Source organism: Ascaphus truei, unplaced genomic scaffold (assembly GCF_040206685.1).
Source record: "Ascaphus truei isolate aAscTru1 unplaced genomic scaffold, aAscTru1.hap1 HAP1_SCAFFOLD_2458, whole genome shotgun sequence".
In the NCBI taxonomy this organism is placed as follows: domain Eukaryota; kingdom Metazoa; phylum Chordata; class Amphibia; order Anura; family Ascaphidae; genus Ascaphus; species Ascaphus truei.
Window position 1 is genome coordinate 15001 of NW_027455385.1, and position 23056 is coordinate 38056.

Below are 23056 nucleotides of genomic sequence, written 5' to 3' on the forward strand. Positions count from 1 at the left end.
ATTAAAAGGAAATCCCTTGGGAAGATGTCTAAGTGCTTTCAATGTTTTTCAAATGCATGTTACGATATAGTCAGAGCAAAAAAGGGTTAGGGTTACTAACTAAACATTTACTAAGGTGAAGCCGAGATACTCAGAACTTTCTTTATTAATAACTACTGTAGGAATGATCGGTGAGGAACTGCAGACTTTTTAACATATCGCATGAAAAAAGAGGTAATTTTCAGTTCCTCTGCCCATCCTGGAAGAACGTCTCCCTTAATGTAGTACTGTATACTGCTTACTTTACACAATTAATAGTCAAACATTGTAAAGTTGTATATGCTTATATGCACATATTCAATAGGAGTAATGTTTTCCTCTGATCAGATAAACATTTGTAAACAGTGTGTCATCAATTCACCAGATTAGCGATTAGTCAATTGTTTCAAACAATGTTTGCATGAAATAAGTAAATGAGCTCTTCTTCGCTTTCATATAAGGCATATAGGTAGTACAGCTGAAGGGAACGGAATATTAGTGATCCAAAAGAATGATTTGGCCTATTAATACAAGCCAGTAGTGAGGAGCTAGTTCTTACCCCCAGCTCCCTTCCACAGTGCCTTCGATCCTTCCTCTTTGAGGATCTTTCTAAAGCAGTCGATAACTCCACTGTATGTTGTCTGACCAGCTCGAGCCGCCACTTGCAGTCTTGTCTTGATGACATCGGCAGGGGTTACTAAGGAAGCTGCAGGCACCCCTTTAAACAGAAAAGAACGGTGAATTCACACCCAGCCCTAGATGTACTAAACTTTGATATGGATATTCCCATGTGTTAATGGTGAAAAATATATATATTTACAGCCGCAATTACTAAAAGTTTAACTCTTAAATAACAGTGATAACGCTCATTTCATCGCAGTGATCAGCTTGGGCTGCATTTCCGTCAGGAACGCTAATTAGCTTGCAAATGAGTATGCATAATCTAATTGGATATGCAAGAGCGTTCCATTTTACGACAGTACCGCAAATATATGCTGCTCGCTAAACTCCGGTACTTGGCGATATTGGGTTACCGCCAAAAATTATCACCAATTTTTAATCACCTACCCCAGGCTGGCGTAGGCCGATCTTGCCTATTTATATAATGGCCACTGTAGACATAGGCAACATAAGACTAGCCAACCTAGAATAGATGCTAAAAAAATACATCATATTAGCGGAATTCCACTGCAATGCAGAGGGACGTCACTGAAGCAGACAGACAACAGGCTGTACTATAGGTGCCGCCAGCACAGAGGCACACCGATTAACGGGGGATAAAAGATTTCTCCGTAACCGGAGAAACACCAGGACTCTGATCACACGAGCTACACTTTAAGACGCTCATTATTGAGTGCACTATCTTCATCAATTTTATATTTACTCTTTCATTGTTATAAAAATGTGTTATATTTTAAGGTGTTTTGTCTGTAGCGCTTCCCTTTACACTTATGGGGGATGTAAAACTATATATATAAATATACACACACACACACACACACAGAACAATAGGGGACGCAGCGCACAGCCGAGCAGCAGAAGGTGGGGTGTACTACTTAGATGCAAAAATAATAATAAAGAAAATATAGGTACTCCAATATTGCTCAATAACTTTACTGTATTTGACGTTTCCGCTGCCTTTATTAAGAATATATACTGTATATATGAAAAGTCGTATGATCCAGTGCACTATATAAAGAGACATTTTCCACCAACACGCTTCACATTTGTCCGGTAGATCTACTTTTTATTCACCATATTACGTGCTTGTTAGGTTTTCAAAACACCCCATGCAGGAAATACATTACGGTTAATTGATCTGTAAATTGATTGATATGCTTGTGTCACACTCAAAGGAGCCGTGAATGGCTTATCTTTGGTACATCCGCAATGACAGATTAGTGGTGAAGGACAGAGCTATAATGTGTGATGGTCTTTTGTTAGCTGCCCATGATTATGGGGCTAAATCATTTCTTTTACTAAGTGTGGATTGTACTTGCTTGCAGGATTTCTGTTACTAAACTGAAATGAAGAAAAACGCAGTTTCCATCGCTAAACGGCAGATGAATAGGTTGCTTTGCAGTCAGAAGTTACAATGCCACTTCTATTACTGGTCAGCAGGAAGCAAAGCCGCTGCATCCTGCCAAGAGCTGAAAGCTTCGCCTTGGGCATGAGGTGGCTTTTGCCCTGCTGTGCCTTGGAGTCAGGATGTCCCAATGTTAGAGCACAATGTGTTTTATATAAGCACAAACACTAATGACTGCACCAATTGGTCCTCAAATGTACCCTCTTTGCTAGGCACTGATAGTACTAAATATACTTACATTTAATTCACCCATATGTCTCCCAACCCACCACTTATACAGACTGCGCAACACATGCCCGCTCATTTCTGTGAGATGTGCGAGGACAATTAGGGACATCTCTTAATTTTGCAATGACTTGTATTAAAGTGACGCCACTTTCAAGAGGAATCAGCAAACTGTTACATTTTCCACTACGAGTCTGGGGATCTAGCTAATAAATAAACTAATGCTAACCCAGTGTTACTCCTTCAACTGTCTATGGCTAAAGTTTTATGCCCGTTAGTTCTAATGGTATGCATAAGAGGTGTTCCCCCTACCATATCCGCTAAAGGCCAATCAGGATAACGCAGGGAATTAACATTAGGTTAAGGTGGTGCTTTTTCCAGTAAGACCCTGAAATGTGCGTCCACACGTCCTATTGTACTAGAGTGCCAAATTATTCCCCAACACACCTTTATACAATACATGGAGAGATACCAGTGCACAAAAAGGAACACACCTGAGAAAAATGCTAATTATATTCAAATTATTTACATTAACATATTTCCCAGGTATCTCAGGTGTGTTCCTTTTTGTGCACTGGTGTCTCTCCACATGTTGTATAAAGGTGTGTCTGTGTAGGTATAAGTCATTTGAGACCTCTAATAAAATAGGTCTTGGTCTCTATGCAAACTAGTGTGAATTTAATCTGCTGTTAGTTAAACAATGGCCATTGTTTTTGCATATAAATACATTTATGGATGGGCATTAAACGCAGGGAAAATAACATTAGTCATTTAGATAACCTCACATTATTTGTCCTGATTTAACGGACCTTAGAGTATCTGGCTCATAATATTTATTATATTTGAATACAAATATACAAAAAAAAAGGAATATAGATCAAAACTGAATTTGCAACATACGAAACACACAGCACAATCAAAAACCAAGAAGGACCTAATAGATTATATAATGATATATAATTTTTAAAAAAAAGAGAGATGGAACCGTGACCATCCAGTGTCCTACCCACAAAACATGGGATCCGCCATAATTATTCTCTCATCTCCTGAAATGATCCCTAAGGGAGTCAAACCTGTGCACACTGTAAACCTTTATCTTGCAGTTCTGCTGCCTTTTTATCTAATTCCATACATCTCCAATCTCTTCCAAGCAGCAGTAAATAAACGTGTAGTCAATATTTTTTATTTTTTTAGTGAGTAAACATCCTTAATTAAGAAAAGGGTCCAAGGGCTCAACCGGAGTTTCAAGCCAGTGGTACCTCTTATGTGAGATTGACTATCCAACCAAAAGATCAAAATAACTGACCTTTTCCACCAAATATGGGTCATACTTCCCTCTCGACCAAGGGTGGACAATTGTAGTCCTGAAGGGCCGCCAACAGGTCAGGTTTTAAGACTATCCCTGCTTCAGCACAGTTGGCTCAGTCTTTGACTGAGCCACTGATTGAACCACCTGTGCTGAAGCAGGGATAGCCTTAAAAATGACCTGTTGGTGGCCCTTGAGGACTGGAGTTGGCCAACCGAGTTCTAATTTCTCTAACATAATTCTGACCCAGTGCCATGGATTGCCCCAATTTTTTACAGGGGTTAGGTACCATCTGTATGAATTCGTTTAACTATTCTCCTTAATAATACTGTACCTGAAATTGATGCCTGGGAAACTGAATCCCAAATCCCATAGGGGGATTATGCATTAAGCAGTGATAGTGCCGATCGGGGCACTATCGCACGGAAACTCCCATATTGGCTTCAATAAACCGCCCGTCTCAACATAGTGTGCCAACTATCTACAATGAACCCACTCAGATGTCAAAACTAAAAAACTTCTTAAAAGGAAGTAAATTACCTAAATTTGCCTGATTTTAAAAAACTCACCTAATTTAGACACCCCCGTCTCATACCAGAATTTAACATAATTGAAACCAGAAACAGAGCAACTTGTGAAAATAGTGGTAACACAGGTTACAGGAATGGGATTAGATGCCCGAGATCGGGTTGAGTAATCTGGTTCCAAACATCAAGGGAAAGTTTAAGGATTGGATTATCATAAAGTCTGTGTGTTCGATCTTTCTTACAAAGTCTCAAAAAGCTTGCTAAAGATGCTCATCATTCTCCATGATTTTTATCCACACCTCTTGGCCCCCAGCAAACTTTTCGCTAATTGGCGATAGCGAGTGCATATTATAGTTATGGTTAAGATAGACCAAATTATAATGTTACTGTCTTTGGAGTGGGAGAACTTGCTTCAAACATATTTGCTGGGTCTTTGTAAACTTTGGCAAGTCACTTCAAACCAAACGTTAGACTCATCTATCTAAATGCAATACGCTCATCATCATCCTTTTGTACAGTGTATTATTAATGGCTTCTTTATCGCACTGACGCAGTGGTACGCGTGACGGGTTTACATGGAAAGAATGCGAGCATTTACAATCTAAACAGGGTAGTAGGAGACAAAGAGAATTACATGTGTGCATACAGTATAACAGTGACGGTGCAAATAAATTCAGAGAGGGTGTTTCCTGTAGATTAAGAATGAAAGAAGAGAGAGAGAGGAAATACAACAAGTAGCTTAGAACTTGAAGAGAGTATGCATTTTGCATCAGTGAAACTGGACGGCTTGCTTGAGGAGGTGGATTTTACGACATTATATTATTTGTACAGTGTTGTGTATATTATTAGCACAACTTAAAAATCTATTTTTTTTTATTATTACGTATTAACATTAAAATGTATTATAAAATGTGCAACAATAAATGGTGTTCCATGCAAGGTACCTTTAAAAACTGATAACTCATGGGTATCTCCGACAGCTGATACATCTCAGATGCACTGACCTTGGCCCATTGCAGACGCACTTACCAGAACACCCTCCTACTGCCTCTTAAATTCTCCCTAATTACCACATAAATTGTAAGCTCTCCAGGGCAGGGGCTCCTTATCCTAATGTTACTTTTATGTCTGAAGCGCTTATTCCCATTGTGTTGTAATATTGTCACGTGTATTACTGCTGTGAAACGCTATGTACCTGGATGGCGCTATATAAATAAAAATATACATACATCATAATAATAACTTTATTTAATCTAGCGCTTTTCTCCCAGTGGGACTCTAAGCACTTTTACTCAATTACAGTATATTGCGCAGTACTCAGCACATAGGAAATTGTACAAAGTCCCTTCTCAGATGAGCTTGCAATCTATATCTATATCTTGGTGACTGCGGCACAGGGAGACAAGGTGACTTCCCCAAGGTCACAAGAAGCTGACAATGCAAATTGAACCAGGTTCCACTGATATCAAACTCAGTGTCATTGTTTACAGTCAGTGTCTTTACTCACTGAGTCATTCTTATGTTCTGTAGCATGTTGTAGGGTTCAGCCTCACTATTCTAGTTACAGATAATCGTTGATCCTGAGCAGAAGCTTTATAGTTCTTAACTGTTTCTTCCACTGATCTCAAGTTCTCAGAACAAGCTGTTGACAGAAGCCTTACTCAGATGGACAGATATATTATGGCTCCAAGTTGCAGAATGCCATTAAGCTGTTTACATCAGTTATGCTAATGTAATTAGCTCTCATTAAAACTACGACATCACCCACCGAGAGAATATATTTACAACTCCTTGGTGGTGACTGATACTGCTTTTGTGTAAACGGGCTGATGAGAACAATTTTCATGTTCTCTATTAACAACAACAAAAAGTAATCTTGCCACAAAATGCTATAAATATAACCTTACCTGCAATAGCACCAGCTGTCAGGAGCTGAAACGCCCCCACATGACCATGCTCATCAGCAAAGAGTCCCTTGCAGTGCGCATAAGCTGGAAAGTAGATGGCAGAGAAAGGGACGTCTCTCAGGAAACAGGCTTTGGCACCCTACAATAATAACACATTGTATCAATACAGAGACTTGCAGGGAGATAGGACAATGCTATTTTGGATCAAAATTGACACAAAGAAATTCAGTTTCATCTTTAATTCAAAAACGTGTGCAAGTCCCCTCAGGGCTGACATCACTTTACTAAAAGTGAAAATCCCCAAGCAGGGCTCCATAGTACTTACTCTACATATCTACATTATTGCAGACATGTCTAAGACATGTGAATATGCTCACAAGCGATATTTTTATTTGCTATACAGTGGAGGGTTTTATGTCACCCTTTTCACCCACCATAACTTATCTAATATCTATATTACGTAGGGCTGCCAGGGTGGCTTCTCCAAAAATACTGGACACAATGGTGAAAGGTGCGACACGCTCGAGACACACACACACACACACACACACACACACACACACACACACACACACACACACACACACACACACACACACACACACACACACACACACACACACACACACACATACCATGCTGTTTCCTCCTCGCCTTGGCCGCATCCCAGGCTCCTGACACCTCGTCCTGATTGGCTGCATTACCCAGCAGCAACCAATCAGGATGGAGGAAGCTGCCCAGCCCTCCCTGTTCAGGGATGTCCCACGGCCCCCCTAACCGGTCAAGTCACTATGTCCAGTGAGCTAATACCAGACACATACATGTCCAGTATTACCTCTCATTTTTCACTGGGCAGAGTGTCCAAATACAGGACAGTCCGGTTCAATACTGGATGGATACCTGGCAACCCTAAATTATTGCGCATGAACCGCAGTTTTAAAAACTCTTTTAGCAGTAGAGAGGCTAGAAAGGACAGTGCAAAGCAACATGTTAAATGTCCATCTGGTGGTGGAAAAGTGAAATAAACCCATATGTTTGATATCATAGTCCTATTTCACGATTAGGTATCAGAGGGAAATAAAACATTACCTAAAACTGCCCATCACATGAATAATAACTTCTCAGGGCCTTATTCTATACCAGAGGTGGTCATCTCCAGTCCTCAAGGGCCACCAACATGTCTGGTTTTAAGGATATCCCTGTCGTTGATATCAGTCAACGACTGAGCCACTGATTGAGCCACTTGTGCTGAAGCAGGGATTTCCTTAAAACCTGACCTGTTTGTGGCCCTTGAGGACTGGAGTTGGCCACCCCTGATCTATACACCCCCTTAACCTTTTAACCCCCTCTAGCAGCAAAGAAGTTAAAATAGAAACAAAAACATGGACACATCTAGTATTTGCACCTACTTGAAAATAACCAGGCAAGTACATAATAACTGAGACACTAAGCAGAATCCTTTTTCTGGATAGCTATTGAATTTTTACGTATGACACGGGCATCACGGTTATTTCTTGTTTAAGAAAACGAATAACTTCTGCACCATTAAACCTGATCTGTATTGATGCTGCTAAGAGTACCTGTAGGGAAAGAATTTCTTGACTGGCATTTTTCTGAGCGATCGTTCTTTTTATTTTTTTGCTGCGATGCCTTACTGACAGGTCTCACCACTTCACTTCTTAAGGATAGGAATTCTTCTGCGTGTAACTTTTTATTTTTTAATATTACATTATTTTCAGTCAGAAAGGGAATTGAAGCCAACTCAGAAACTAAGCCACTCCCATTTTGTCTGGTGAGAGTGACGTCACCATTAGAGTATATATACCCAGGGCCGTGCCCCGGGGGCCCCAGCTCGGGGGGGGGGGGGAGGGGAGGTCTTAAAGGGAGTTGGGGCTCTCCCTCTGGACTCGAGATGAACCCCCCAAGCGGTTACAAAGGCCCTGTGCTTTTCCCCACAGCAATGAAACTTATTGCCAGGGCCTCACTGTAAGATATGTAAATATGTTGAAGTGTATAGTTATGTGTAGAAACTCCAGAGAATACAGTAGTTGGATCAGGCCCACCGGAAGGTCCCGAGTGAAACTCTGACCCAATAGGTATGGATGAGGTAGGCAGTGCACAGAGTGACGGGATACTGATCCCTGAAGAGAGAGTATATTCCCACTGACAGTTTCTTGTAAACTTCTGATCTGATAAGTATAGAGGAAGAATACTGGTCCACTGTAAAGGGATACTGATCCCCAGGCCGCCAAAAGGGTGGGTCTGCTGGGGTTGGCGTCCCGGGCCCGGTGAATCAGGGGGCCCGTGTCAGGAAAAAAAATAAAAATGCCTGCTCCACCTGCAGTAGGGGCCCGGGCTGCCGGGCCTTAACCCACGCCCTCCCCGAGTCCCCAGCCATGCTCCCAAGGACCCCCCTCCCCAGGCCCCTACCGGCTTCCCCTCGGCTCCCCCAGCCAGGCCCTACCGCCCAGCATCCCTCCCCACCCCTCAGTCCCTACTAGGAACCTTTCCCCTCCTCTTCCCCTCACCCCCCCCCCCCTACTGGCATCCACCATCCTCCGCGGCTCCAGTTCCGGGCGAGCCCACATGCGTCCAGCGCCCTCCCCAGCCAGGCGGCTCCTCAGACCCCCCACCGGCCGCCGGACCCCTTAGCCACCGGTCCCGACTATCCCCAAGGTATGTATACTTTTTTTTATATGTATTGGGGGGGGAAGGGTCTTTTTATATGTATTGGGGGGAGTGGTGGACTTGTTATATGTATTGGGGAAGTGGGGGTCTTTTTATAATTTTGGAGGGAGTGGGGGTCTTGTTATATATATGGGGGAGTGGGGGTTTTGTTATATGTATTGGGGGGGTGTGGGGGGTCTTTTTATATGTATTGGGGGGAGTGGGGGTCTTTTTATATGTATTGGGGGGGTCTTTTTATATGATGTTTGTTGTTGTATTAGGGGGCCCTACTCCTTGCATTTGTCCTATGCCCCAAGATTTCTGTTGGCAGCCCTGCTGATCCCAGAGCGTGTCCCAACCAGGATCCACCAGATACAGGGCGTTACAGATGCTATGCAGGAGATTGCCAATCTACCATTACTCAAGGATACAAAAACCAGTACCTCCCCAGCGTATGAGTGAGAGCTACCAGGGGACGTCCCTGAATCCCAAAGAAGTTTAAATACCTCCTTAGTGAAGGAGTGAGAGCTACCAGAGGAATAAGCACAGAGTAACTATATTGTTGGACACCAATTAATGTCTATATGAAACCTGCCCTTGTATGTGGAGCATTATCAACAGATGTGAATAAAGCTCTTTGTTTGTACTATAAAAGTTCCTGGCGCCCATCCTTATTCTATCTGCAAATCTACACCCAGCCTGCACGAATCTAGCACCCTGAAAAGGTATGCGTCACTGAGCACAGCCATGTAAATAGTCTATCTGACGTAAACTCCTTTAGAGCCGGTTATGGAGGGTTACACACATCAGATGTTGTAGCAGATGCTGTGCATCACCCTCTCGCCCTCCGATCTCTGGCCCGTGCTGATTCCACCTCTGGAAGCGAAGCTCCCGAGTTGGTTGAAACTGCCCCCTAGTGAAGTGAAAAGAACTTTTGATGGAGGGGGCTCCACTTGGTCCACCCCTAGAATACTAGAAAAATATAGCAGGAATTACCTGGTACTGCACAAGGGCCCCCCATCCTGCATGACGGGGCTTGTGCCTTACCGGGTACATCATAAAGACAGCAAAAAACAATGAATAATTAATGCTTTCCTAACTTGGGACTGAATTTTAACCCCAGCAGGTCGTTTTAGGGCTTGCAACACATTGACTGAAAGGGACTATTAACACCGTGGAGTATAACATAACATCTTTGGTCATAAATGCTTATTTATAAGTGAGCATCTGTTCAGTCAGGCTTACATAATAGATTCACAGGATGTCATGCATAGGGGAATCATTGGCAAAAGCTAACGAAATAAGTTAACCACTGCAGCACTCACCTTATAAAGACCAAAGAATCCCAAGTCTCGCAAAACAGTGAGAGCGCTGACTCTGGGTCCTGTTGAAATTTCTCCTGCGACCTGTAAACGGATCTTTACAATCTCCAGCGGGTTTGTGAAAATGACTTGCGAGCCTCCTGCCTGTAGAAAAAAATGCACCATTCTATCAGGTCTTTTAAAAGAGATTTTTAAGTCTTTAAGCTTTAAGTCTTTCTGCATCCACAAAGAGCAAATATCAAAAATACTTTCTCCCGGGATGCACTATTGTATGTATACATATTTTTTATTTATATAGAGCCACCAATGTACGCAAAGCTTTACAAACCTAGCCCCTGAGGTTATGTACTCAAATTGTTTAAGTTTTATTTATGCAGAACGCTTTCATTTTTTTTTGTAATTGATGTCCTCCATGTATCCAAAATGCCAGTGTTTATCCAGAGTGGGAACGGGGTAAAATATAAGTCCAATGACTTAACCCCTAGTGTGGGGGACGGGTTGGTGAATTTAACAAGAGAGAGATGACCGGGGGAGGTCTCTCGACCGGCACCAGACCCCTTCAGTATATATGACCGCACATGAAACCAATCCTCCTAGGGACACTCTGTAAATGTTGAGAATAAAATCACTTACTGCATCTGGTATCCGGATATGCGTGCTCCATGCTGTTTGTAGTACATAGAAGGAAAGCTTCTCACTGACGAGAGAGAAGAGACAGCGGGCACTGCTAGGCAAATATTGAAGGCTGGACAGCGCTGGAGTAAAAAGTTATTTATTGACCATATGTAAACATGGATAAAAAGGGAAGGTCCCCCGCAGTAACTCTAACGCGTTTCACCCCTACGGGGCTTTGTCAAAGAGTAATAACTCTCGGTACACAACACATTCAACGGTGTGTGGTGACATCACTTCCGGTTAGACTCGCTACTTGAATGTGTTGTGTACCGAGAGTTATTACTCTTTGACAAAGCCCGTACGGGTGAAACGCGTTAGAGTTACTGCGGGGGACCTTCCCTTTTTATCCATGTTTACATATGGTCAATAAATAACTTTTTACTCCAGCGCAGTCCAGCCTTCAATATTTGCCTAGCAGTGCCCGCTGTCTCTTCTCTCTCGTCAGTGAGAAGCTTTCCTTCTATACTGTAGTAGTGACAGGAAGAAAGTCACAATTTTTCCAGTTACATGGGCTGAGGTTTTTAACAAAATGTTGTACATTTAAGGCTTTCATGCACTAACTCAGGGATGCTCAACTCCAGGCCTCAAGCCCCCCTCAACAGGTCAGGTTATCAGAATATCCCTGCTTCAGCACAGGTGGCTTCAATCAGTCCATGCTTCAGCACAAGTGGTTCAATCAGAGGCTAAGTCTTCGTCTGAGCTCCTGATTGAGCGACCTGTGCTGAAGCTGGGATTTTCTGAAAACCTGACCTGTTAGGGGGGCTTGAGACCTGGAGTTGAGCACCCCTGCACTAAGCCCTGTTAAGTCAGGAAATATAACGTGACGTTACTTAAAACCGGATCAGATGCTATGTTCCCTGACTTACAGTGGTGTCAACATAGCTAATTATATGCAAAAGCGACAGAAATACATCTAATTCGCACAGGCTTAAGGTCACGTTTTTGCACCATAACGTGGCGTAATCTTCCAATAATGTGACGTTATGTCAGTCTTGGCATTAATCCTACCAGACCCCGAGGAGTTTTGCTGAATTGGAGAGAAGAGAGGGGGGGGGGGGGGAAACGCAGTTATTTCAATTATGCCTAACTGTGGCGTTACACCCATCCAGGGCCGCTGCAACCACTAGGCAACTTATGCGGTCGCCTAGGGCGGCACATTTTGGGGGGCGGTGGAAGCCAAGGAGGAGGACGGCAGACGATTGGAGCGGAGCAGGTCAGCGGGAGCAGAGGATGGCCGGGAAGGGGCATGCCTCAGTGGCTCGACCCGGAAGTCTGCACTGACTTCTGGTGTCTACCGCTGCTCCAGTGAGGGCATCACCTACTCCACCTCAAGACCACAGCCTGCATGCCGGGAAGCCAGGTACGCCGGGAAGCCAGGTAGACATTTTTTATTGAGTGAGAGGATGAGGAAGAGCGGTGAGTGGAGGAGGGAGGATGAGAGCTGAGGGTAGCTGAGGAGGGGAAGGATGAGGAGGGTGGCTATGGGGAGAGGAGGGAGAGTGTGAGAAAAGGGGGAGGGTGAGAGGAGAGGGAGAGATTGAAGAGGATGAGAAGGGTGAGAGGATGAGAGGGGGGTGACAGGATGAGGGTGGGAGGAGGGGGAGGGTGAGGGAATGAGGAGGGTGAGAGATTGAGGGGGGTGAGAGAATGAGGAGGGTGAGGAGGGGATGAGAGGATGAGTAGGAAAGGGGCGAGAGGATGAGCAGGAAAGGGGCGAGAGGATGAGGATTTACCCTTGCACCGGCCCAACACCCATCCAAACACTACAAAAGTCCTATTTCAACGTTGTAACGTCAAATCTCAGCGTTAACATTAACAGACTTTAGTGGATAGAAGATTAAATGCTTCATACACCACATTTGCATCTCCGTATCATGGAAGTCCGTTATAGTTAACGCAATACTCTTTACGGGAGAAAATACGACTTAAAGTTACATTATTGTCCTTAGTGGATACATTGTTGCTCTTAATGTGACGTTTACGTAGGTTAAGGGACCTTAGTGCATCTAGACCTAACAGTCTTAGTAAATAATAATTTGTCAGTATTTCACCAGAACAAAAAAAGAACATTTCAGGATAGAACAGAAAACATTTCACCACCGTGTCCTGCTGTGATGGAGGTTCGCTAAGAAAGCAATCAAACAACAAAAAGTGTGACTATGGTAAACTATTATGAGGATCTAGAAGTAAAAGTTCCAATCGCACAGACTGTCATATAAATAAATCGATGCATAGACAGTAATTTCAATAATATCCACTTCCTTGCTGCATGAGTCTGAAGTGGGTCCTCCGTTCTCCCCTCAAACAAACACGAAGCATGTTATACATGCGAAACGAGTTGAGGTTTCGTCCCTCACACGTCACAAGTCACCACGTTGGTGCGTTAATACGTCATCACGTGCAGACGCTAGTCAGCGGTTTAGCTTTGTAGCCTCCACGGACCCAGTGCTGCGAGCTCAGAGTCCGGGGACCCGGTGCACCGGGTTCTTGCAGAATTTCAATTACGGACCTTCTCTTCTCTCACTGGGAGATCGTGGAGCCTATTTTTACGATTTTAATTTTAAGTCTATGATATGTGTTTGTGATAAACACACACACACACACACACACACACACACACACACACACACACACAAACACAATTATCTGCCATTCACTTCCGGTGCGCTGTGTCTTATGTATTATGAGAATCTGTCGATTTTAAAAAAAGGATACAGAATAGATTGCACCGAAAAGTGTGGCCATAAAGTTATAGTTTGAAAACTAGCTGAGTTCTAAGGTTCAATCTCGCAGACATGTAGATGTTGTATTAATTATGACAGAGCAGGACACCAAACCAAATTAGGGTTTTTCTGCATTTTGATAGATTTTCAACCATCAATATTGCCTGTCCCAGATTTAAGACTTCTAAGCAAGATCATTGTGAACCACAATGCACTGCGGTTAAAGTTAGAAAACAAGGACGGGATCTCATGGTGAGGATCCAGGCTGGTTAAAATGCATCTTTGGTAAACAAAAGTTTGCTGTATGCTGTATGGCAGGGGTTCTCAAACTCCAGTCCTCAAGTCCCCCCCAACAGGTTTTCAGGATATCCCAGCTTCAGCACAGGTGGGTCAATCAGTGGCTTCAGTGCTGAAGCAGGGATATCCTGAAAACCTGACTTGTTGGGGGGGGGGGGGGTCTTGACGACTGGAGTTGAGAACCCCTTTCAGCACAGTACTTTCTTTACAATGCCACCGAATTTCAATCAAAGAAACACTTTTCAAGTTGCCATTAGAAATCCAATAACGTTTCTATAACTTCTGAGAAAAGAACTCTCTGTACAGCAATCCAAAAAAAACAAAACAGAAATCTTCTTTTTAGAGCAATTTTCCTATTTTGAGTTCATCTAATTTTCTCAGTTTCTAACTTACGGAAGATTGAAGGACTGCACAGAGCTATTCAGACCACTTTCCCATCCCTCACTACATCACAGATCTTTTTGTATGACATCACCCCCAATTATGGGATATCATTGGTGATGCAATGAGACAGCAGGACATGTGCAATTATGGTTTATAGGAAAGTTAAATGTGGTTCAGTGAGCTCCAATGTGCATATGTTATTGCCACATACACTCTTCATTTACGTTCAAGTAAAAAGGAAGCCAAGTCCTTTAACTATAAACTTTACCCATAAGTCTGCACATTTTGATCCTTTAACGGCAAACCTTTTTTTGTTATTAAATTAGCCATTTTTGGGGGTTATTAGGTTAACCATTTTTTTCTGATGTGATAAAACATAAATACATTAGAAATATTACAATTTACTCCATCTGGTAGAATCTTTTTGTTAAAGGTGGTATAACATAATACAGTATATATGTGTTTGTAGTTTAACATACTTCTTTAAGTAAATGGGTCAATTTTGGTGCATGGATGTGGTTCTTAGTATCTGGCAAAACAAATACATAACCATAACCCACCAAAGCTACCAATCTGGTGACGCTGTCGTAAATTCAGATATCATGTGTATTTAATATATGGACATTTATGGCTAGTAGATTCTTTAGTGGGGGGGGTCGGGGGGATAACTGAATTTAGTGCACCAAAAATGGGAAATTAGAAAATCTAATGCTTTATATTATTGTGATTATTTGTTTCAAATATTATAATTGTGTATTTTCACCATGTATATTATCAGCTAGGTTAGACACCTACAAATCTGTTGACAAATTAGACTGTAAATTTCAACTTATTATCCAGAGCATCAGTGTGAATGGAAGAAGTCATCTGTTTAACCTCTATGTCAAGCAAATGTGAAAAAGCCCACAATGAACAATTAACTAACGGAGAAGCTGACAGAACTGGGCACATAAGAAATATGCACATTGAGATCCGGCAGACAGCACCCCGTGCCACTCACAGTGCTGCAGGGAATAAACATATGACCCTACACATTAGACCTATTGCCCTTTGCAATTCCACCCTAGGCAAATCCTTCAAACATTAGGATACTCAATGCAAGACCAGGCTGTACTTCCTACTTAAGCCTCTCTATCCTTGGGCAAAACCATACTTACGTTCTAACAGCTCTAGCAGCAAAGGTATTCTTTTTGTTTCTGCTTAAAAAGAATTCTCCTTGCTTCATTGAAACACTAAAGGAATGTACTTTTTCAATCATCAATCCACTGCTTTTTAGCACAAGGTTAAAGTTGCGATCTTATTAATTGTACTTTAAACAAAGATGACAAAATAAATATTATTACTGAGCTATCAGCATCTTATATTATTATGCTATCATGATAATATTTGTACGTATATGGTTTCTCCAAGGATGATGGACTTAAGCAAGCAGCATCATACAAATATAGTTTTTTTTTTATGTAGTATACATATATACTTTTTTTAATGGCTTTTCTAGTACTGAGTGGGTTAGGCAAACAGTATGATATACTTTTATATTGTAATGCCGGAATTACGGACATTTTGAATTATGGTGTATGCCTATTGTGTTGTTTTGATTTGGTGATCCAAATGAGTCTTCTTTCTAACAATGAATAATGGGATTCCACGATTCCACTGATAAACCATCCCTTTTCTACCAATAAAGATACTAGTCACAGCAGATTTCCTTGTGATGATCTCAAGAACTACAACATGTTCAGGACCACGAGGGTAAGAGAACCCGAATGGAAGACAGGTTACCTACATTCTATTAATTATCCTATGTACATAAAGCGGCCCTAGCATCAAGCAACTGAATAATGCGTCTCTAATCTCAGTGAAACGCTTTTCGTGTTGCTTGCAACAATCCTAGATGTACGAAACCTGATAAATAAACATTAGCTGTTCATCGGTTTGCCACAAAACTTAATGTGACTTTAGATCTTTAAAAAATAAATTGTCAAACACACAAAAAATGACCTATGGTATTATTATTTATGTCTGTTATGTAGCTTCTCTTTGCCTCTTTCAATTGCTCAAATCCTCACTCCCGAGTTGTAAGATAATGTGAGCAGTGTGGAGTCGGCGTGACACGAACATTAAGAAAAAGTGTGCAACATTTTTCACTTAGCATCAATTTTATCGTGAAATTAAGCATGATATACAGAATCCAGAGAGAATTAGCGAGAGCTTAAAAGGTTTCTCATGAAGACTGGAATCCAGGAAAACGAGGTTCCAATAAATCATTGCAAGGTTATATATATATATACATATATATATGTATATATATATATATATATATATAGAAAAGAGAGAGGAGAGAGCGCATGCCCCATAGTATAAAACCGTATATTTAATGATGGGAAAGGGAGGGAGGGGATTTTTTTTTTACTTCTTTTCCTTCTTTATTCACAGTTTGATATTAATATTTGGTTTTTATTTAACACCATTTATCCAATTGATTCATTAGGCACTTACACATTTATATCATGTTGGTTCATCCTTGGTATTAATATATTAATTTATTTTATTTATTTGAATACCTATTCCAGGCGCTGCTTTATTGTTTTTTTCTTTAGTCTTTGAGATATATATATCATCACCTTGAGAAAGGTCCCGTGTGGAGGACCGAAACGTTGGTTTTTATGTCACACTAAAATACAATACTTTTTTGACAACCTTGTGGAGTGCTGCCTCTGATATTCGCCCAAACGGTATCGTATTTCATATATATATATATATATATATTATATACAGGGTTGCAGACCTGTCTGAGACATGCAAATGAGCATACAGAATATTTACAGTTGCTATATGCTTAACTGTGGAGGGTTTTTGTCACTTTTTTTACCCACCATAACCTTAATAATGTGTGGTGAAGACCTACTCTCAGTCTCAAACAAGCAGAGACAGTACAACTAACCTCACACTGAAGAGACCCAAAAGGTCGAAACAGTCTGTCTGTGAGTGGGTATACTGGCTTTGCATCTCATCCCAGGCTATGTTTAAAAGCTGTGTTTAAAGCAGAGGAAAAAGTGCGTGCTGTGTAGCGCTATTCTATTAATATATAAATATATTAAATAATGTGAAAAATAATGTGAAAAATAAATATTGAATAATTGGGGTTGCCAACTAAAACACTAGCTACCCAAAGCTAGTGAAAGACCTACAGAAGAACAAAACGGGCGCCCCTTTCTCTACAATGAGTGAATATAAATAACAATAAATAAAAATATCAAATGCTAAATACAAATAAGAATATACAGTAAAATACAACCGTGTGCTTGTGATAATACGCTGGAAAAAAAGTCCCCAAAAGTCCCAAGGTTGTGGAATAAGGATCCAGCCGTGGCTCAGCACATGAAAAGAAATAAACAAAACAACATAGTGTAATACTGTTCAAGGTTCCGATTCTGCTGCCAGCACAACCGGCTGAAAGAAGCGCTGGAACGCCGAGACGCGGGGTGGGTGACGTCACACACTCTGCGTCTCAGCGCTTCTTTCACCTTCAATCGAGGATCCTGTGAGCTGCATCCACTATACTCGTAGCAGCTCCCCCCCCCAGGCGGCGTAATCTCGCGGGAGAGGACAGCGGAGCGGTTGTGCTGGCAGCAGAATCGGAACCCGGAACAGCAGAGGTCAGGAGGCTTAAAGAATAACTTCCCAGCAGACGGAGGTCCCTTCCGAACACCCAGCGGGTCTGGGTAGGATAAGGAGAGGGCGTTCCTACAGCACACTTGAAGCGGAGGAGTAGCCATCCAGACCATATCTACACGCGCATGACCTACTTGCAGTTTGTATGTAGGATTCTTACAGAACCCGGAAGCAGGACAAGTGGATGTCATAGTCTTTTATTTTTATTGCCCTTAAGATTTTTATTTTTTTAATAAATTATTCTGTTATTTTAGTAATCCTTAGTGCTTGCTCGATCACTCTTTGTTTTTGTTAGTTTTTTATTGTATATTTGATAACTATTAAGGTTATTTTCTTCAACAGTATTACACTATGTTGTTTTGTTTATTTCTTTTCATGTGCTGAGCCACGGCTGGATCCTTATTCCACAACCTTGGAACTTTTGGGGACTTTTTTTCCAGCGTATTATCACAAGCACACGGTTGTATTTTACTGTATATTCTTATTTGCATTTAGCATTTGATATTTTTATTTATTGTTATTTATATTCACTCATTGTAGAGATAGGGGCGCCCGTTTTGTTTTTCTGTGTTTAAAGCAGCATGCATTGGCTTAAGGGTTGTTCATGTAATGTGAGCTTGAGACAAAAGGTGGCACTGTGTGCTCATTTGCATGTAATTTCCCAGAATCCCTTGCTGCAGTGGGAATGCTGTGTGCTGGGTGACAGTGGTGAAAGGCAGGGTTCCAGATCTGTCTGAGACATGCAAATGAGCATACAGTAATATTTACATATATATATATATTTATTATATATATATATATGAGAGCATACAGCTATATTTGCATATATATATATATATATATATATATATATATATATATACACACACACACACACACACACACACACACACACACACACACACACACACACACACACACACACACACACAGTGGTATGAAAAAGAAAGAACACCCTCTTTGAATTCTATGGTTTTACATATCAGGACATAATAATAATCATCTGTTCCTTAGCAGGTCTTAAAATTAGGTAAATACAACCTCAGATGAACAACAACACATGACATATTACACCGTGTCATGATTTATTTAACAAAAATAAAAGCCAAAATGGCGAAGCTATGTGTGAAAAAATAAGTACACCCTTACTGCTTCCATAGGAATTAAGATGCTAAGTAGCAGACAGGTGCTGCTAATCAAATGCCCTTGATTAATTGATCATCAGCAAGTGTGACCCCCTCTATAAAAGCCGAAGTTTTAGCAGTTTGCTGGTCTGGAGCATGCAGGTGTGTGTTAACACAATGCTAAGGAGGAAAGACATCAGCAATGATCTTAGTGAAGAAATTGTTGCTGCCCATCAATCTGGGAAGGGTTATAAGGCCATTTCCAAACAATTTAAAGTCCATCATTCTACAGTGAGAAAAATTATTCAAAAGTGGAAAACATTCAAGACACTTGCCAATCTTCTCAGGAGTGGACATCCAAGCAAATTCACCCCAAGGTCAGACCGTGCAATGCTCAAAGAAATTGCAAAAAACCCAAGAGTTACATCTCAGACTCTACAGGCCTCAGTTAGCATGTTAAATGTTAAAGTTCATGACAGTACAATTAGAAAAAGACTGAACAAGTATGGTTTGTTTGGCAGGGTTGCCAGGAGAACGCCTCTTCTCTCTAAAAAGAACATGGCAGCACGACTTAGGTTTGCAAAGTTGCATCTGAAAAAACCACAAGACTTCTGGAACAATGTCCTTTGGACAGACGAGACCAAAGTGGAGATGTTTGGCCATAATGCACAGCGCCACGTTTGGCGAAAACCAAACACAGCATATCAGCACAAACACCTCATACCAACTGTCAAGCATGGTGGTGGAGGGGTGATGATTTGGGCTTGTTTTGCAGCCACAGGACCAGGGAACCTTGCAGTCATTGAGTTGACCATGAACTCCTCTGTATACCAAAGTATTCTAGAGTCAAATGTGAGGCCATCTGTCCGACAGCTAAAGCTTGGCCGAAATTAAGTCATGCAACAGGACAATGATCCCAAGCACACCAGCAAATCTACAACAGAATGGCTGAAAAAGAAAAGAATCAAGGTGTTGCAATGGCCCAGTCAAAGTCCAGACCTCAACCCGATTGAAATGCTGTGGCTGGACCTTAAGAGAGCTGTGCATAAACAAATGCCCACAAACCTCAATGAACGTTGTAAAGAAGAGTGGGCAAAAATTCCTCCACAACGATGTGAGAGACTGATAAAGTCATACAGAAAACAATTACTTCAAGTTATTGCTGCTAAAGGTGGTTCTACAAGCTATTGAATCATAAGGTGTACTTAGTTTTTCACACACGGCTTCTCCATTTTGGCTTTTATTTTTGTTAAATAAATCATGACACGGTGTAATATGTCAGGTGCTGTTGTTCATATGAGGTTGTATTTACCTAATTTTAAGACCTGCTAAGGAACAGATGATTGTTATTATGTCCTGTTATGTAAAACCATAGAATTCGAAGAGGGTGTACTTTCTTTTTCACACCACTGTATATATATATATATATATATATATATATATATATATATATATATATATATATACACCATTTTTGTGTCAAACAACGGGACACATAGTTATGTTTTATTTTAATTGACTTTATAGTATACAATTTCTGACATATTGTATTGGCATTATCTTCATATGCATGCTGATACATGAAGGTTTCTATAAAACATTCCACAATTGCAACATCTCTTTTTTTTTAGATGAGTGCAAAAAGTGCATTTCCAGGACGAGCATTAAATATACATACTGTACAGTATCTCCACTTCCCAGCTGTGAGAGATCAGGTAAATCCCTGGGACACATTATGTTTTGTATTTAAATGGGTTTGAAGCAGGTGGTCCCCGGCTCTGAACCACTGTGATTTCAGCTCCAGAGACCCCGTGCTTCCTGAGATACTTACTTCCTTATGAGCTGCTGGTATCTCTGTGCAGTTTGAAGCTCACGCGGGCCAATAGGAAGCTGCAAGAGATGACGTCATGGCTTCCTATTGGCCTGCAGGACGCGGGACATTTAAGCTGCCATATCGCTAGCCCTGTCTGGGCTGCTACCGGCACCACCCTCCGAGGTAATTATCTTGGGAAACAGGCGGTCCCCTGAGCTGAAATTAGCGCAGTTCAGCTCAGAAGACCGCCTGCTTCAACCATATTTCAAAAACAGCTCTGGGGACCCCTCGGTTCTCAAGATACTTACTGGTGAAGTTATAAGTAGTATTACTTCCTGATTTTTAAAGGGGATTTACAGTATATGGCCGCAATAGGAAGCCACAACCAATTATCATATTGGCACAAGATTTTGCAGCCATTTTGATTCCCCCGTTCCCATCCTTGAAAAAAAATTAAAAAAATTAAACAGTAGGAGGAACTGCTCTTTTATAGGGGATTCATGTTAAAGCTGATTAAAGCAAAAAGCGATACACTAAAAGTGCTCATTTGCATGTCATTACCCAGAATCCCTGGCTGCAGTGGAAGTACTGTGTGATTATGGGGTAAGGCAGTTTTGGGGAGATGTCTGAGACATATGAATGTGCTCATAAGCGCTATTTAGGATAAAGCACACAAGTCTGCACTAGTTTCTTCCCAGTAACGCACTTAACTTTCTTTTAATATTCAACAATGATTTTATTACCAATGTGAGTAATTAGAGATAATATAATGTAATTTGATACAAAAAAATATTTAAATGGGCTGAACCTTTACATAAAATGTGTTACATTGTATCAATTGCTGACCGCTGAGTTTGAAAATGCAGCAGTAACTGTTTTGCTGTCTCTAGCAGCAAGAGGGTTAATAGCAATAAAATGTAAAAAAAGCAGATGCACAGGGGTATCCTGGAAGAACACAGTCCTTACTGTATGTGTCCGAGGCACATGTTATTTTTACTGATTGCTTTCACTTGCTTCACAGCACAGCTTCTTTCTCACACAGCCCTGAAAGCAAACTTTGTGCAGTGACAGGTGAAGTCCTAGGTATGCACCAGGCTGCCAGATCCAATCAGAGAGGACTAGAAACAGCCTCCTTCTGAGTCCCTCTGGGGATATGTCTCTGAATTAAAAGCCAGCAGGGGTCATTAACCTCACTGCCCCGAGTTCTATGCCAAGTGAGGAGGTTTTTTTTTTTTTAGCTTGTCAGCCTCACTCAACTGGAAGTCATTAAAGTCTGTATGTTAAAACGAACACGTCCCCAGTAAAAATCCAACAAAAGAAATTATATATATGAGCTAGCAATGTCTATTAAGGTAACTGAAATATAAATACTGTTGACTGAGCATGAAGGTTTTATTCTATAAACGAGCTGTTAAATTACAGGTATGAGTCATGTCAGTCTAAAACACACTGGGTGGGGGAATTATTGGGGCAATTTTGGAGCAAAACTAGTACAAAGAAGGATATTTTGTATTGAAGATGGGCGGTCCAAAAATTAGGGTGATCGTCGGATTCCCTGAATCTGAGTCTCGGGACTTCTCACGGTTTGCATGAATCCAAACTGTGAGCTCGGATCTCTGTGGCGAAGCCAAGAATTGGAAAAAAAAAACAAATGCTGTTTTCAATTCCCGCTCTGGCTCAGAACTTGTGGCATTTGCTCCCCCTAAAAATTCCCCCTGCAGATGAGCAGAGACAGAGAGACACACAGAGAACAGTAGAGGGGCAGGAAGAGAGACTGCAGAAGACAGGAGCAGAGAGAGACTGAAGAGGGGAGGGGCAGAGATGGACAGAGTACACTGTAGAGGGGGAGAGAGAGCAGACTGCATTGGTGGAGAGAGACGGAGCAGACACCAGAGAGGGAGACGTATAAACAAAACAGAGTAGGGGGAGCAAGGGATGAATAGATGTACAGGTGAAAACAAATATGGACAATTGGTTTATCACAGAGTGAACCCAATGAAAGGGGGGGTCGGGGGGGGGGGGTTGGGATGGGGACAAATCAATAAGTGGATTTAAAATTGCTTACACGGCCATGTGTAAACCCAATCCCAAGCTGGTATCTTTGTGGTAGATGGTGACCCTTCTGCAGTTGATTGCAGGAGGGGTCGTTGTGATTTACAATATAAATAAATAAATACTCACACGGCCCAGTGTGAGTAAAGGCGCAGGGCAGATGTCTTTATGGTATACACCTAGGTTCCCCGTCAGAGATGTGGGATTTGGACATCCCAGCATTTTTATAAGGGAGGTTATAACTATTAGAGTTCC

At 41.5% G+C, this 23056-nt stretch overlaps 1 protein-coding gene across 1 annotated transcript in view; it reads right to left on the bottom strand.

The window, feature by feature from the left end:
* The window catches only part of LOC142481180 (electrogenic aspartate/glutamate antiporter SLC25A12, mitochondrial-like), a 13903-nt gene extending 3608 nt beyond the window's left edge, over positions 1–10295 (bottom strand). Inside the window, exons 1-3 of the mRNA XM_075582750.1 lie at positions 10062–10295; positions 6070–6208; positions 578–736 (exon numbers count right to left, since the gene is read on the bottom strand). Coding sequence (XP_075438865.1) covers positions 578–736; positions 6070–6208; positions 10062–10280 — 517 coding nt within the window. The 5' untranslated portion in view covers positions 10281–10295. The remainder of the gene's footprint in view (positions 1–577; positions 737–6069; positions 6209–10061) is intronic.
* Positions 10296–23056: the final 12761 nt, after the last annotated feature.